This window comes from Perca flavescens, chromosome 20 (genome assembly GCF_004354835.1).
Source record: "Perca flavescens isolate YP-PL-M2 chromosome 20, PFLA_1.0, whole genome shotgun sequence".
NCBI classification, from domain to species: Eukaryota; Metazoa; Chordata; class Actinopteri; order Perciformes; family Percidae; genus Perca; species Perca flavescens.
Window position 1 is genome coordinate 1,930,463 of NC_041350.1, and position 17,344 is coordinate 1,947,806.

A 17,344-nucleotide genomic window follows, 5' to 3' on the forward strand; every position below is an offset into this window, starting at 1 on the left:
AGCACTATGTTTAACTCCTAATAAGACTGTAGAGACATGTCTATAGGTAGCAGTATACAGCACTATGTTTAACTCCTAATAAGACTGTAGAGACATGTCTATAGGTAGCAGTATACAGCACTATGTTTAACTCCTAATAAGACTGTAGAGACATGTCTATAGGTAGTAGTATACAGCACTGTTTAACTCCTAATAAGACTGTAGAGACATGTCTATAGGTAGTAGTATACAGCACTATGTTTAACTCCTAATAAGACTGTAGAGACATGTCTATAGGTAGCAGTATACAGCACTATGTTTAACTCCTAATAAGACTGTAGAGACATGTCTATAGGTAGCAGTATACAGCACTATGTTTAACTCCTAATAAGACTATAGAGACATGCCTATAGGTAGTAGTATACAGCACTATGTTTAACTCCTAATAAGACTGTAGAGACATGCCTATAGGTAGTAGTATACAGCACTATGTTTAACTCCTAATAAGACTGTAGAGACATGTCTATAGGTAGCAGTATACAGCACTATGTTTAACTCCTAATAAGACTGTAGAGACATGTCTATAGGTAGCAGTATACAGCAATATGTTTAACTCCTAATAAGAGAAAAAGAACCCACAATTAATGCAGGTTGTTATTTCTTTTGTGTCGTCAGTGTATTGAAGGGGAGAACACATGGAGGGACCTGATGAAAACGGCTCTGGAGAACCTGATCGTAGTTCTAAAAGATGAAAACACCATTTCTCCGTACGAGATGTGTAGCAGTGGCCTGGTCCAGGCTCTGTTCACCGTCCTCAACAATGTGAGTCTTTCTTTTTAATCACACAAAAATCTTCACAGGTGCTGGAATGTAACTAAGTACATTTACTCCAGTACTGTACTTGAGTCCAAATGTTGAGCTACTTGTACTTGAGTCTTTTCTTTTCATGTCACTTTCTACTTCTACTCCGCTACATTTCAGAGAGAAATATTGGACTTTTTACTCCACTACATTCATCTGTTCCAGCTTTAGTTACTTTAGTTACTCCGCTACATTCATCTGTTCCAGCTTTAATTACTAGTTACTTTAGTTACTCCGCTACATTCATCTGTTCCAGCTTTAGTTACTAGTTACTTTAGTTACTCCAATACATTCATCTGTTCCAGCTTTAGTTACTAGTTACTTTAGTTACTCCGCTACATTCATCTGTTCCAGCTTTAGTTACTAGTTACTTTAGTTACTCCGCTACATTCATCTGTTCCAGCTTTAGTTACTAGCTACTTTAGTTACTCCGCTACATTCATCTGTTCCAGCTTTAGTTACTAGTTACTTTAGTTACTCCGCTACATTCATCTGTTCCAGCTTTAGTTACTAGTTACTTTAGTTACTCCGCTACATTCATCTGTTCCAGCTTTAGTTACTAGTTACTTTAGTTACTCCGCTACATTCATCTGTTCCAGCTTTAATTACTAGTTACTTTAGTTACTCCGCTACATTCATCTGTTCCAGCTTTAATTACTAGTTACTTTAGTTACTCCGCTACATTCATCTGTTCCAGCTTTAGTTACTAGTTACTTTAGTTACTCCGCTACATTCATCTGTTCCAGCTTTAGTTACTAGTTACTTTAGTTACTCCGCTACATTCATCTGTTCCAGCTTTTAGTTACTAGTTACTTTAGTTACTCCGCTACATTCATCTGTTCCAGCTTTAGTTACTAGTTACTTTAGTTACTCCGCTACATTCATCTGTTCCAGCTTTAGTTACTAGTTACTTTAGTTACTCCGCTACATTCATCTGTTCCAGCTTTAGTTACTAGTTACTTTAGTTACTCCGCTACATTCATCTGTTCCAGCTTTAGTTACTAGTTACTTTAGTTACTCCGCTACATTCATCTGTTCCAGCTTTAGTTACTAGTTACTTTAGTTACTCCGCTACATTCATCTGTTCCAGCTTTAGTTACTAGTTACTTTAGTTACTCCGCTACATTCATCTGTTCCAGCTTTAGTTACTAGTTACTTTAGTTACTCCGCTACATTCATCTGTTCCAGCTTTAATTACTAGTTACTTTAGTTACTCCGCTACATTCATCTGTTCCAGCTTTAATTACTAGTTACTTTAGTTACTCCGCTACATTCATCTGTTCCAGCTTTTAGTTACTAGTTACTTTAGTTACTCCGCTACATTCATCTGTTCCAGCTTTTAGTTACTAGTTACTTTAGTTACTCCGCTACATTCATCTGTTCCAGCTTTAGTTACTAGTTACTTTAGTTACTCCGCTACATTCATCTGTTCCAGCTTTAGTTACTAGTTACTTTAGTTACTCCGCTACATTCATCTGTTCCAGCTTTAGTTACTAGTTACTTTAGTTACTCCGCTACATTCATCTGTTCCAGCTTTAGTTACTAGTTACTTTAGTTACTCCGCTACATTCATCTGTTCCAGCTTTAGTTACTAGTTACTTTAGTTACTCCGCTACATTCATCTGTTCCAGCTTTAGTTACTAGTTACTTTAGTTACTCCGCTACATTCATCTGTTCCAGCTTTAGTTACTAGTTACTTTAGTTACTCCACTACATTCATCTGTTCCAGCTTTAGTTACTAGTTACTTTAGTTACTCCCCTATATTCATCTGTTCCAGCTTTAGTTACTAGTTACTTTAGTTACTCCGCTACATTCATCTGTTCCAGCTTTAGTTACTAGTTACTTTAGATACTCCGCTACATTCATCTGTTCCAGCTTTAATTACTAGTTACTTTAGTTACTCCGCTACATTCATCTGTTCCAGCTTTAGTTACTAGTTACTTTAGTTACTCCGCTACATTCATCTGTTCCAGCTTTAGTTACTAGTTACTTTAGTTACTCTCCTACATTCATCTGTTCCAGCTTTAGTTACTAGTTACTTTAGTTACTCCTCTACATTCATCTGTTCCAGCTTTAGTTACTAGTTACTTTAGTTACTCCTCTACATTCATCTGTTCCAGCTTTAGTTACTAGTTACTTTAGTTACTCCGCTACATTCATCTGTTCCAGCTTTAGTTACTAGTTACTTTAGTTACTCTCCTACATTCATCTGTTCCAGCTTTAGTTACTAGTTACTTTAGTTACTCTCCTACATTCATCTGTTCCAGCTTTAGTTACTAGTTACTTTAGTTACTCCTCTACATTCATCTGTTCCAGCTTTAGTTACTAGTTACTTTAGTTACTCCACTACATTCATCTGTTCCAGCTTTAGTTACTAGTTACTTTAGTTACTCCACTACATTCATCTGTTCCAGCTTTAGTTACTAGTTACTTTAGTTACTCCACTACATTCATCTGTTCCAGCTTTAGTTACTAGTTACTTTACTGAAGGAACATTTTCACTGCAGGACTTTAACTTGTAACAGAGTGTTGTTACAGTGTAGTATTAGTACTTTTACTGCAGTAAAGGATCTGAATACTTCTTCCAGTGCTGGTCTTTACCCTAAAACACAGTTAAAGGAGGATGTAAAGTGAGTTTTTCTGTTGTTTTTTTTTGTTTACAGAGTTTAGAACTGGACCTGAAACATGATTGTAAGCCTTTAATGGAGCGGATCAATGTCTTTAAGGCGGCTTTCAGCGAGAATGAAGACGATGAAAGGTAACGCAGGGTTTATTTACTCTAGAGTTGCAAAGATGAACCCATTAGTTCTCAACTACAGGGATATCACTAGAACCTGTACTTATGTACCAAGTCGGGGGCAGTATACACGCCTAACGCTAAAAATGTTCTAGTCCAGTTCACAAGCGTTTTTCTATAATGTTCCCCCTTTGAACAGTTTTAAAGGCAAGAATTGGTCGAAAATGGTAATAAAAACTTAAAAAAAAAACAACACAGTAGAAAGAAGCAAGGCAACAATAGGGCGACAAAAGTGACAAAATTAAAATAAGCGACAAACTTCGAAAAAAGTGACAAAAACTTAGAAAAAAGCTGAATAAAAAATTGAAGAAAAGCCACTAGAAAAAAGTGAGGAAGAAAGGCAAGAATAGGTCAAAACAAATGACAAAACTTTCAAAAACCGCGACAAAAACTTTGAAAACCCAACAAACTTGGAGAAAAGAAGACAGAACTAACTACAGCCTTGTAACCATTGACATATATAGACTGGACCAGCAGACCCCGTGTCTCTGGTCTGAGTCCAGTGGAGGATATCAGAAGTCTCTTTCCCGGTGCTGGCTGAGTGTTACTGAGCAGCCTCCAACTGAGCTTGAAGACGTAGATGTGACGTGAGCAACGTGTCTGAAAGTGTGAAGTCTTCTGGTAGCTGTGAGAGAGAAATCTCAATCATTCCCAATCTCACAGAGACGGAGAGTGTAGGTATATGTAAGGAGATAACATAGACACAGGCTAATTACTGATCACTAACATGCTAGTTAACATTAGTAATTACTGATCACTAACATGCTAGTTAACATTAGTAATTAAACCTAAACAGCTAATGTGAGTCCAAACTGCCTGTGAGCTTCTCCTGTACTATACGGTAATTCCTCTACTGTGTGACAGTAAGTCTCGTGGTTATGACCCAATCGTTAGCCTATTGTTATAAAAGCGTTCTGCTACGGAGCCATAACGTGAGCTACAAGGTAATGGAGCCTTTTATACATTGTCGTGTTTCTTTAGAAATAAACAACGGACAAATAGAGTCTTTAAACGCTTCAGATGTAAAGTTATTCTCTGTCAAAGTGACGTCAGAATGAATGGGAGTCAATGGGATGCTAACGGGAGGTGATCAGTTGTTAGCATCAAAATGACGCCATAGGAGCTACGCATTCCAGACGCTCGCTTACCCCCTTGCTTGTAACTGAACAACATTTAGCAAAAATCTCACGTACCCCCTGCAGTCCTCCAAAGTACCCCTAGGGGGACACGTAGTCCCCACCCCCTAATTGTTTAAATAAAGTAATAAACTTTGGTATTTAGTATTGTGTACTTTTGGTATCGTGACATCCCTAGTCAACTATTAAATGAATCCCCAATTATTTTGTTGATTGATTAATCGGTTTGAGTCATTTTTTTTATGATAAGTGTGTTAGATTGAACCTTGATGGATAAATATATGCAAATAATAAAGTAATAAACTTTGGTATTTAGTATTGTGTACTTTTGGTATCGTGACATCCCTAGTCAACTATTAAATGAATCCCCAATTATTTTGTTGATTTGATTAATCGGTTTAAGTCATTTTTTTTTTTTTTTGATAAGTGTGTTAGATTGAACCTTGATTGTTTGTGTGTCTGCAGCCGACCAGCTGTTGCCTTAATTCGTAAACTGATCGCAGTCCTGGAGTCGATAGAACGTCTACCTCTGCACCTGTACGACACGCCAGGATCCTCTTACAACCTGCAGGTAATAAGCGTAAGTCAGGGTTCCACAGTTAGGGTTTCCTGATGGATGGGGGGGGGAGCGTGCCTATTAGGGTTGGGCATCGTTTTGATTTTAACTATTCTGATTCCAATTCCGCTTCTTCCTTTCGATTCCGGTTCTTATCGATTCTCGATTCGGATTCTTTGAGTGGTGGAGTTGAAACGGGTCAGATGCTTATTTCACAAATAAGAGGAGAGTTTTATTTTGATTCAAAGGTGGGTTGCAGTTTTACAGTTTTTTCAATGCAAAATAAAGCCACACTAGAGCTCCGCTTACTGTGCTCCATGGCTGCAACACAACAAGCGCCTGGCCGCTATGGAAACCCAAACTTGCGCATATTAAATTTGGAACCTATGATCACATTTGAAACCAAATCCTCCAAACGATTCCAATAAAGAAACTATTCTGATGGAATCATAATTTTTGAAAAGATCCCGATTAGGAATCGGTTCTCGATGCCCAACCCTAGTGCCTATGTTTCTATGACCCCAGTAAAACCATAGATATAGAACAATAGATATGACATGACGTCATAACTTATGGCATAACTGTCCGCCATCTTACTAGGGTACTGTTTACAATTGTCACCTATGGCAACCAGTATGGTTATCAGCTGTGCAGCACCTAACTGCTTTTCCAGAAGGACCAAAGAGACCCAGGAGGCTGCCATCACTTTCCACACGTCAGTAGGAGTAGATAGAGTATTTTTTTCTCTTCTTTTTTTTAACTATAAATACAGAAAGGTTGGTGAACTAGCTAGCTAGTTACGTTGCCTAGCAACTATTAACAGACCGGCTGAGATGTCAGTTAGTGGTGATTGCTAGCTAGCTCTTAACATCATTTATCAACAGCAAACATCCTTTCAGTTGATTGATTTTTTTATCTCAAATAAGACATTTAGTAAAGTTATAACAATTTTTTTAACATGTCGTTAATATTGACATACATACATTGACTGCTGAGGCTGATTTCACTCAATCTGTGTTAAGTTTACGTTAGTTTAAGTTAAAGTTAACGACAAGTAGCCTACTGTAACGTTACACATAGAGTAAAGTTACGTTACACAAATCAACAGTAGCCACATCCAGCAACACGGAGCCTAACAGACCAGCCGCACTTAACGGTACATTTTCACCAGCTAACGTTAGCTCCCCAAACATTAGCCATGTTGCATCCTGCTGTCAGTCATCATATATTAACTATTATATTATATTAACTATCTATTGTTGTCAGCTTACCTCATGCCTTTACACGATTTTCCTTTCAGTAAAGCAAATTAAAACTTAATAATCCATGTCTTCACGAGGTAAAGTAACATCCAGAAAGACTTTTTGTTTGTTTCTAGAAAGGCACAGTTGTCTTACAGTCATTACTTTGAATTGAAACCACTATTGATGTATTGGTAGAAAAATATAAGGATAATAAAGACAACATGAGCCTCTTTCCCCATTGGTTCCAATGGAAGCAATTCTAAAACTTAACCCTGGTAAGATGGCTGCCAAGTGCTTCCATCCTGGAATGGCAAGTCAGAATTACATGTCATATCTATTGTTCTATATCTATGAGTAAAACACCAAGTTAGGCCACTGGCTGCGTGGCGTATCTGTTTATATTTGGGCTCCCATGTTAACAGGTTAGAGCTTAGAGTCTGCGTGACAAGCACTTATTGAAAACGCATGTGTGCTAGAAATGGAACCGACGCCTATTTTTCATGCGACACGCAAGCGTGTTGGAAGCGTTTCCACGCAAAAAAGAACCGGAAAAGATGTTTATATGTCATTTAGACATGAATACATATTAATAAATGACATTTTGGTGTTTGAAAGTCTGGAGGTTTTGACATAAACGCAGAGATATAAATGTAATTTAAAAAAGAAAATTGATTTTCTAATATGTCACCTGTCAATCCAGAAGGAAATATACTGGAGCCTATTTCGCCATCAATACTGCAGATGTTGTCTTTGCTGTAATCAGATCAGAATATATTTGTTTATGTTTATGGGAAACATCGATGTGTCCAGACAAGGCTAGCAGCAGCAGCAGCAGCAGTGACATGCAACACAAACGCCACGCTCAAGCCACCCAGGCAGTGTGTAACCGGCCTTAGAGTTAGTGAATACAACTACCAACTTTTTTTTTAAATTATTTTAAAGATTTTTCTTTCTTTTTTTGACACATTTTCTGGGTTTTTTGTATTTATTTTTTCCTTTTTGTTTTTTTGCAAAGTTTTTTTTGGGAGGTTTTTCCGAATTTTAATTTTTTTTCCCTTTTTTATATGTTTTGCTGGGTTTTGACATTTGACTCTGTTTTCGGTGCTTCTGAAATTAGTTTTTTGTTAAAATAATTACTTTTTTCCACTTGCCTGACCGGACAAGTGAAAACCAAAAACCTTAACGTTGAAGCTTGGGGGTGGGGGACTCTGACTCCTGTCTTCTGACCTGGGTGCGTTTGTTCTCGTCAGATCTTGACGAGGAGGTTGCGTTTCCGTCTGGAGAGAGCGCCCGGTGAGACGGCTCTGATCGACAGAACGGGACGCATGTTGAAGATGGAACCGCTCGCCACCGTGGAGTCTCTGGAGCAGTACCTGCTGAAGATGGTGAGGACACACGGAACAGAGATTACAGAGTAGTACTACTCACCAAACTGGTGAAATACTTAGCTAAAAGTACTGACTAAACAGCTGAAACAGCAGCTTAAAGTACTGACTAAACAGCTGAAACAGCAGCTTAAAGTACTCACTAAACAGCTGAAACAGCAGCTTAAAGTACTCACTAAACAGCTGAAACAGCAGCTAAAAGTACTGACTAAACAGCTGAAACAGCAGCTTAAAGTACTGACTAAACAGCTGAAACAGCAGCTTAAAGTACTCACTAAACAGCTGAAACAGCAGCTAAAAGTACTGACTAAACGGCTGAAACAGCAGCTTAAAGTACTCACTAAACAGCTGAAACAGCAGCTTAAAGTACTCACTAAACGGCTGAAACAGCAGCTCAAAGTACTGACTAAACAGCTGAAACAGCAGCTTAAAGTACTCACTAAACAGCTGAAACAGCAGCTAAAAGTACTGACTAAACAGCTGAAACAGCAGCTTAAAGTACTGACTAAACAGCTGAAACGGCAGCTAAAAGTACTGACTAGACAGCAGCTTAAAGTACTGACTAAACATTTGAAACGGCAGCTAAAAGTACTGACTAGACAGCAGCTAAAAGTACTGACTAAACAGCTGAAACAGCAGCTTAAAGTACTGACTAAACAGCTGAAACAGCAGCTTAAAGTACTGACTAAACAGCTGAAATAGCAGCTAAATGTACTGACTAAACAGCTGAAACAGCAGCTAAAAGTACTGACTAAACAACAGAAAGAGCAGCTTAAAGTACTGACTAAACAGCTGAAACAGCAGCTTAAAGTACTGACTAAACAGCTGAAACAGCAGCTTAAAGTACTGACTAAACAGCTGAAACAGCAGCTAAAAGTACTGACTAAACAGCTGAAACAGCAGCTAAAAGTACTGACTAAACAGCTGAAAACAGCTGAAACAGCAAAAAGTACAGACTAAACAGCTGAAACAGCAGCTATAGTACTGACTAAACAGCTGAAACAGCAGCTAAAAGTACTGACTAAACAGCTGAAACAGCAGCTAAAAGTACTGACTAAACAGCTGAAACGGCAGCTAAAAGTACTGACTAAACAGCTGAAACGGCAGCTAAAAGTACTGACTAAACAGCTGAAATAGCAGCTAAAAGTACTGACTAAACAGCTGAAACTGCAGCTTAAAGTACTGACTAAACATTTGAAACGGCAGCTAAAAGTACTGACTAGACAGCAGCTAAAAGTACTGACTAGACAGCAGCTAAAAGTACTGACTAAACAGCTGAAATAGCAGCTTAAAGTACAGACTAAACAGCTGAAACAGCAGCTTATAGTACTGACTAAACAGCTGAAACAGCAGCTAAAAGTACTGACTAAACAGCTGAAATAGCAGCTTAAAGTACTGACTAAACAGCTGAAATAGCAGCTTAAAGTACAGACTAAACAGCTGAAACAGCAGCTTATAGTACTGACTAAACAGCTGAAACAGCAGCTAAAAGTACTGACTAAACAGCTGAAATAGCAGCTTAAAGTACAGACTAAACAGCTGAAACGGCAGCTTAAAGTACTGACTAAACAGCTGAAACGGCAGCATAAAGTACTGACTAAACAGCTGAAATGGCAGCTTAAAGTACTGACTAAACAGCTGAAACAGCAGTTTAAAGTACTGACTAAACAGCTGAAACAGCAGCTAAAAGTACTGACTAAACAGCTGAAACAGCAGCTAAAAGTACTGACTAAACAGCTGAAATAGCAGCTAAAAGTACTGACTAAACAGTTGAAATAGCAGCTTAAAGTACTGACTAAACAGCTGAAACGGCATCTTAAAGTACTGACTAAACAGCTGAAACGGCAGCATAAAGTACTGACTAAACAGCTGAAACGGCAGCATAAAGTACTGACTAAACAGCTGAAACGGCAGCATAAAGTACTGACTAAACAGCTGAAACAGCAGTTTAAAGTACTGACTAAACAGCTGAAACAGCAGCTAAAAGTACTGACTAAACAGTTGAAATAGCAGCTAAAAGTACTGACTAAACAGTTGAAACGGCAGCTTAAAGTACTGACTAAACAGCTGAAACGGCAGCTTAAAGTACTGACTAAACAGCTGAAACGGCAGCTTAAAGTACTGACTAAACAGCTGAAACGGCAGCATAAAGTACTGACTAAACAGCTGAAACGGCAGCATAAAGTACTGACTAAACAGCTGAAACGGCAGCATAAAGTACTGACTAAACAGCTGAAACAGCAGTTTAAAGTACTGACTAAACAGCTGAAACAGCAGCTAAAAGTACTGACTAAACAGTTGAAATAGCAGCTAAAAGTACTGACTAAACAGTTGAAACGGCAGCTTAAAGTACTGACTAAACAGCTGAAACGGCAGTTTAAAGTACTGACTAAACAGCTGAAACAGCAGCTAAAAGTACTGACTAAACAGTTGAAATAGCAGCTAAAAGTACTGACTAAACAGTTGAAACGGCAGCTTAAAGTACTGACTAAACAGCTGAAACGGCAGCTTAAAGTACTGACTAAACAGCTGAAACAGCAGTTTAAAGTACTGACTAAACAGCTGAAACAACCGCTTAAAGTACTGACTAAACAGCTGAAACAGCAGCCTAAAGTACTGACTAAACAGCTGAAACAGCAGCCTAAAGTACTGACTAAACAGCTGAAATAAATAGCCGAAACCAAGACATTTAGCTTCACTCCGAGCTGTAGTTGTACCAAAGGTTGGGAACCATTTTAAGCTCGCGCTCTCTTCCTCCCAGGTGGCGAAGCAGTGGTACGACTTTGAGCGCTCATCCTTCGTCTTTGTGAGGAAGCTGAGGGAAGGACAGACTTTCACCTTCAGACACCAACACGACTTTGACGAGAATGGAATCATCTACTGGGTCGGAACCAACGCCAAGTAAGACCTGCGGCTCCACTCGCACTATAAATCCTTATTTTACTTCTAACTTTATTGAATTATTTATTATACGTTAAAGCAGGCACGGCGTTATGGGTGGGCCTGACGGGCCTAGGCCCACCCACTTTTCAACAGGCCCACCCAAAACATTTCCTCAAAAAACATTAATTAATATATTATAATTTGGTGAAGAATTATTAAAAATCGGCAAATAATCTCATAATTTGTGCTAAAATTGTCTAAATGTTTAGTTTTCAAAAACAATTTAAAAAAACTGGTCATGTCTATTTTTATGTTTCTGCGCAAGTTCAGCAGACAGTGAGGTTCGGATCGGATGTAGCTTGTCGGTATGCTAGGCTAGGCTAGCTCCCAGTGATCTGAGAGTGTGAAAATCATTTCCAGTAAAGAACAAGGTTGCAACAGTCGTTGTTTAGGTACCTCAAACGTGCACGAGCGGTCTCAGAGTCATCGCTGCAACCAGGAGATGAAGGAGAGCTGAGATCCACAACGCCGAGCACGTCTTTGTCTCGGACACCGCAGGATGCTAGCGCGGCTAGCGCAGCTAGCGTGGTCAGCGCCGGTGCTATAGCCTTTGCCTCTGCCTCGTGAGTGGATGATATAGCCCCTATGGATATAGTCCTGTGGATAGGTCTTCCGCGGATGAGTATCCGGTCACTTCTTCTGCTTTAGGGAGTTTAATTGTGTAGGACCCCCAGAGGATAACAGTAAGGTATGTGGCTACTCTGCCTGTATTGTATTATGTCGTTATATGAGATATATGGATTAAAATAATCAATTCATAACCCGCTACAGAAGCTGCAGGCGCAGTTCTATTTCTATAACAGCTTGTTACTGTTGTCAAGTTGTTTTTTCCCTCATGGTTTTCTCTTGTTATGGCCAGTAATGCTTTAGGGCTATTAATGCGATTTATTTATTTTTGTTAAACATGTTTTTAACATGAATCATCACACTAAAGTAAGGAAATAACTTGAGTCTTGTTTTACATGACAGATGACGTTGTCAGTGAACACGTTCTGTGGCCGAGTATTGATTGAAACTGTCGGGCAGTGTTGTTGATCTGTATATTGTTGAAAACTTAAAACAGTTGAAATATTCGTCCTCATGTTATACGAGCAGAACTAAACTATGTTTTGGGGAAATATTAGATTCCTGACCACATTTACAGTCTGTAGTTCCTGAGGTTAGGAGAGATGTGCTATAGCACAGCCAGGTATGGTAGTAATGGAGAGTCCAAAGCGCTCTTCTTTTGGGCAGAACCAATGAGAGCGATCGCGGATAGGTCCGTCCTTTGCACCGAAACTTTTTACAATGCAACAACATATAAATAGCATCAAGCTTTTACAATCTTTATTATGTAAGCACATATAATATATATATAATATAACCGTATATTAGCCAGTCATTTTTATTAGGTTAAACAGGGATTTGATAACTTTTTTAATTTAAACTGGAATCCTGGCACCGGTCCTGCTTTAAAGTGCACGTTTGGTGCATTATAGGTTGTGTGAGAGTGGCTCCAAATGTCCCATTTTATGCAGCATGTACCTTTTTGGCAATAAGCAGAGAAAAGTTAAATTAGCTGATTTTTGAATGGAGTTTGGTGTGAGATTGTTTTGAATGTTTATAATTAAATTAAACCCTGTAAATGTTCCATGTTTTTAGGATTTGTAGACTTATTAAAGAGTTTAACCCTTGTGTTTTCGACCTGCAACTTCCCTGTCAACTTGGGTCAAAATTTGAAATGGAAAAACCTTCATATCAACATTTTGGTTGATATGCTGAGCCTTTTTTGAAGTTTTTGTGGGTTATTCCCCAAAATTTTTAATGAAAATTGAATTTTGTTAACATTTTTCATCACTTTTGTCAAAGTTCTTTTATCAATAGTTTTATCTTTAAAAAGCTATAAAATTGACAAACACCCAAATTCAATGAAAGTAGAGAACTGATTTTTTAACTTGTGAAGAGCGCTGTAGTGAACCATCAAAGTCATTTTTTTTGGGACAATTTGTTTGGAAGAAAACCCAAATTTCTGATATAGGAACTCTTAGAAAATGGGTCAGATTTGACCCAAGGACACCAGGAGGGTTAATGAATATTTAAAAATATGATTTATCGGCGTTTTTTTTAAGGGTGTAAGTTAGTCAATAGTTTTCAAATTCTGCTTTTTATCAGAGGTAGTTTTAGATCATACTTTTGGCTCGTCATCACAACTGGACTTGCGTTAGATGTGTATCTTAATAATTTTTTTCAATTTTAATTTTTATTTATAGTATCAAATCATAACAAGAGTTATCTCGAGACACTTTACAGATAGACCACACTCTATAATTTACAAAGCCCCAACCATTCCAGTAATTCCCTCAAGAGCAAGCAGTGCGACAGTGGCGAGGAAAAACTCCCTCTTGGGAAGAAACCTGGGACAGACCCAGGCTCTTTGTAGGCGGTGTCTGACGGGCCGGTTGGGGGTGTGATGAACAGTGGCGATAATCGTCAATTTTGATAGTAACTTATAGACTCCTTGTTCCATTCAGGACTGCCTACGAGTGGGTGAATCCCGCTGCCTACGGCCTGGTGGTGGTGACATCATCAGAGGGGCGTAACCTCCCGTACGGGCGGCTGGAGGACATCCTGAGTCGGGATAGCTCCGCCCTCAACTGCCACACCAACGACGACAAGAACGCCTGGTTCGCCGTCGACCTCGGGCTCTGGGTCATTCCTTCAGCATACACCCTGAGACACGCCAGGTAATAAACCAAACATACACCGTGAGACACACAGGGTAATATACCATCGAGACACACAGGGTCATTCCTTCAGCATACACCCTGAGACACGCCAGGTAATAAACCAAACATACACCGTGAGACACACAGGGTAATATACCAAACATACACCCTGAGACACACAGGGTAATGAACCAAACATACACCCTGAGACACACAGGGTAATATACCAAACATACACCCTGAGACACACAGGGTAATGAACCAAACATACACCCTGAGACACACAGGGTAATATACCAAACATACACCCTTAGACACACAGGGTAATATACCAAACATACACCCTGAGACACACAGGGTAATATACCAAACATACACCCTGAGACACACAGGGTAATATACCAAACATACACCCTTAGACACACAGGGTAATGAACCAAACATACACCCTGAGACACACAGGGTAATATACCAAACATACACCCTTAGACACACAGGGTAATATACCAAACATACACCCTGAGACACACAGGGTAATATACCAAACATACACCCTGAGACACACAGGGTAATATACCAAACATACACCCTTAGACACACAGGGTAATATACCAAACATACACCCTGAGACACACAGGGTAATATACCAAACATACACCCTGAGACACACAGGGTAATATACCAAACATACACCCTTAGACACACAGGGTAATATACACCCTGAGACACACAAATATACAAACATACACCCTGAGACACACAGGGTAATGAACCAAACATACACCCTGAGACACACAGGGTAATATACCAAACATACACCCTGAGACACACAGGGTAATATACCAAACATACACCCTGAGACACACAGGGTAATGAACCAAACATACACCCTTAGACACACAGGGTAATGAACCAAACATACACCCTTAGACACACAGGGTAATGTACCAAACATACACCCTGAGACACACAGGGTAATATACCAAACATACACCCTTAGACACACAGGGTAATATACCAAACATACACCCTTAGACACACAGGGTAATATAAACATACAAACATACAAACCCACCCTGAGACACACAGGGTAATATACCAAACATACACCCTGAGACACACAGGGTAATATACCAAACATACACCCTGAGACACACAGGGTAATGAACCAAACATACACCCTGAGACACACAGGGTAATGAACCAAACATACACCCTGAGACACACAGGGTAATATACCAAACATACACCCTGAGACACACAGGGTAATGTACCAAACATACACCCTGAGACACACAGGGTAATGTACCAAACATACACCCTGAGACACACAGGGTAATATACCAAACATACACCCTGAGACACACAGGGTAATATACCAAACATACACCCTGAGACACACAGGGTAATGAACCAAACATACACCCTTAAACACACAGGGTAATGAACCAAACATACACCCTTAGACACACAGGGTAATATACCAAACATACACCCTGAGACACACAGGGTAATATACCAAACATACACCCTTAGACACACAGGGTAATATACCAAACATACACCCTGAGACACACAGGGTAATATACCAAACATACACCCTGAGACACACAGGGTAATGTAAAACATACCAAACATACACCCTGAGACACACAGGGTAATGTACCAAACATACACCCTGAGACACACAGGGTAATGTACAAACATACACCCTGAGACACACAGGGTAATATACCAAACATACACCCTTAGACACACAGGGTAATATACCAAACATACACCCTTAGACACACAGGGTAATATACCAAACATACACCCTTAGACACACAGGGTAATATACCAAACATACACCCTGAGACACACAGGGTAATGAACATACACCCTGAAACATACACCCTGAGACACACACAGGGTAATGTACCAAACATACACCCTGAGACACACAGGGTAATATACCAAACATACACCCTGAGACACACAGGGTAATATACCAAACATACACCCTGAGACACACAGGGTAATGTACCAAACATACACCCTGAGACACACAGGGTAATATACCAAACATACACCCTGAGACACACAGGGTAATGTACCAAACATACACCCTGAGACACACAGGGTAATATACCAAACATTCACACCAAGCAGATAATCGGCCATCTGGCGAGGTCGGTGACTCGAGTCTGTTCGGTGTGTTCTGTGCCGTCGGCGTTCATTTTGGCCGATTTGACTTGTCTAATTGGCGTTACGGGCACTGCCGGCAGTCGGACTCAAATGACCCCTCTGATTGGTGGAGAGCTAACCAGGAAATGGCGAGCGGGATGAGCGTGACTAGAGTTTCTCAAAATCTTTGTTGATCTGAAATGAAGACAGATTCAACAACAACAGACAGACAGACAATTTCTCTCTTCAAATTTTCTCAGAAACCTGTTTTTTCGGTGAACTATTTTAGTCCAATATGAGATCGTATTCTGAACGAGCCGCCATGACAGTCTGGCTTTGAATTTCCGGAGAAACCAAACCCATGTGACGCATTCATCCAATCAGCTGCCGGTTTCCATTTTTTGGGCGACAATACAGATTAGCGCCGCCTGCTGTTATAGAGATGTATTACGTCTCGTCTCTCCGGACCAACTCGGGGAGACTGATCAGTCACACTGGCTTTTCTCGGCTGTCGCCAAACATACAGTACAAGCACACCTTCTCATTCAATGTGTTTCCTTTTTATTTTCATGACTATTTACATTGTAGATTCTCACTGAAGGCATCAAAACTATGAATGAACACATATGGAATTATGTACTTAACAAAAAAGTGTGAAATAACTGAAAACATGTCTTATATTTTAGATTCTTCAAAGTAGCCACCCTTTGCTTTTTTTGATAACTCTGCAAACCCTTGGTGTTCTCTCAATGAGCTTCATGAGGTAGTCACCTGAAATGGTTTTACCTTCACAGGTGTGCTTTGTCAGGGTTCATTAGTGGAATTATTTCCCTTATTAATAAAAAAAAGCAAAGGGTGGCTACTTTGAAGAATCTAAAATATAAGACATGTTTTCAGTTATTTCACACTTTTTTGTTAAGTACATAATTCCATATGTGTTCATTCATAGTTTTGATGCCTTCAGTGAGAATCTACAATGTAAAGGGTCATTAAAACATAAAGAAATACATTGAATGAGAAGGTGTGTCCAAACTTTTGGCCTGTACTGTATATCTTGAGACAAACGCACCTTCATCCTAAAACATGCAAGGGAACAACCCAGAAATGTTTTGGGGGTAATCTTATTTTTTCTATTCTTCCCCTCTTCTTCCCCGTCCTCTTCCTGCAGGGGCTATGGTCGCTCTGCGTTGAGGAACTGGGTGTTTCAGGTGTCGAAGGATGGTCAGAACTGGACGACTCTCTACACCCACGTAGACGACTGCAGCCTCAACGAACCCGGGTATGACCTTCCTCTCTGGGCCAATAACCTGATCAATTAATCAACTGTAACCATCAGTTCGTTCTAAAGATGCCCCGATACCATTTTTTTTTTGCTTACCGATTCTGATACCTGAACTTGCGTATCGGCCGATACTGAGTACCGATCCGATACCAATGTGTCCTATTTTATGTTTTAACAACTGTATACTACTATCTCTGTATAGATGTGATATGATGTATAACAGCTGTATACTACTATCTCTGTATAGATGTGATATGATGTATAACAGCTGTATACTACTATCTCTGTA

At 39.5% G+C, this 17,344-nt stretch overlaps 1 protein-coding gene across 1 annotated transcript in view; it reads left to right on the top strand.

Moving 5' to 3' along the window:
• The window catches only part of hectd1 (HECT domain containing 1), a 96,673-nt gene that overhangs the window by 36,885 nt on the left and 42,444 nt on the right, over positions 1 to 17,344 (top strand). The window contains 7 exon segments of the mRNA XM_028566291.1: positions 655 to 801; positions 3,505 to 3,599; positions 5,240 to 5,345; positions 7,825 to 7,959; positions 10,721 to 10,860; positions 13,413 to 13,625; positions 16,942 to 17,052. Of these exon segments, the coding sequence (XP_028422092.1) occupies positions 655 to 801; positions 3,505 to 3,599; positions 5,240 to 5,345; positions 7,825 to 7,959; positions 10,721 to 10,860; positions 13,413 to 13,625; positions 16,942 to 17,052 (947 nt within the window).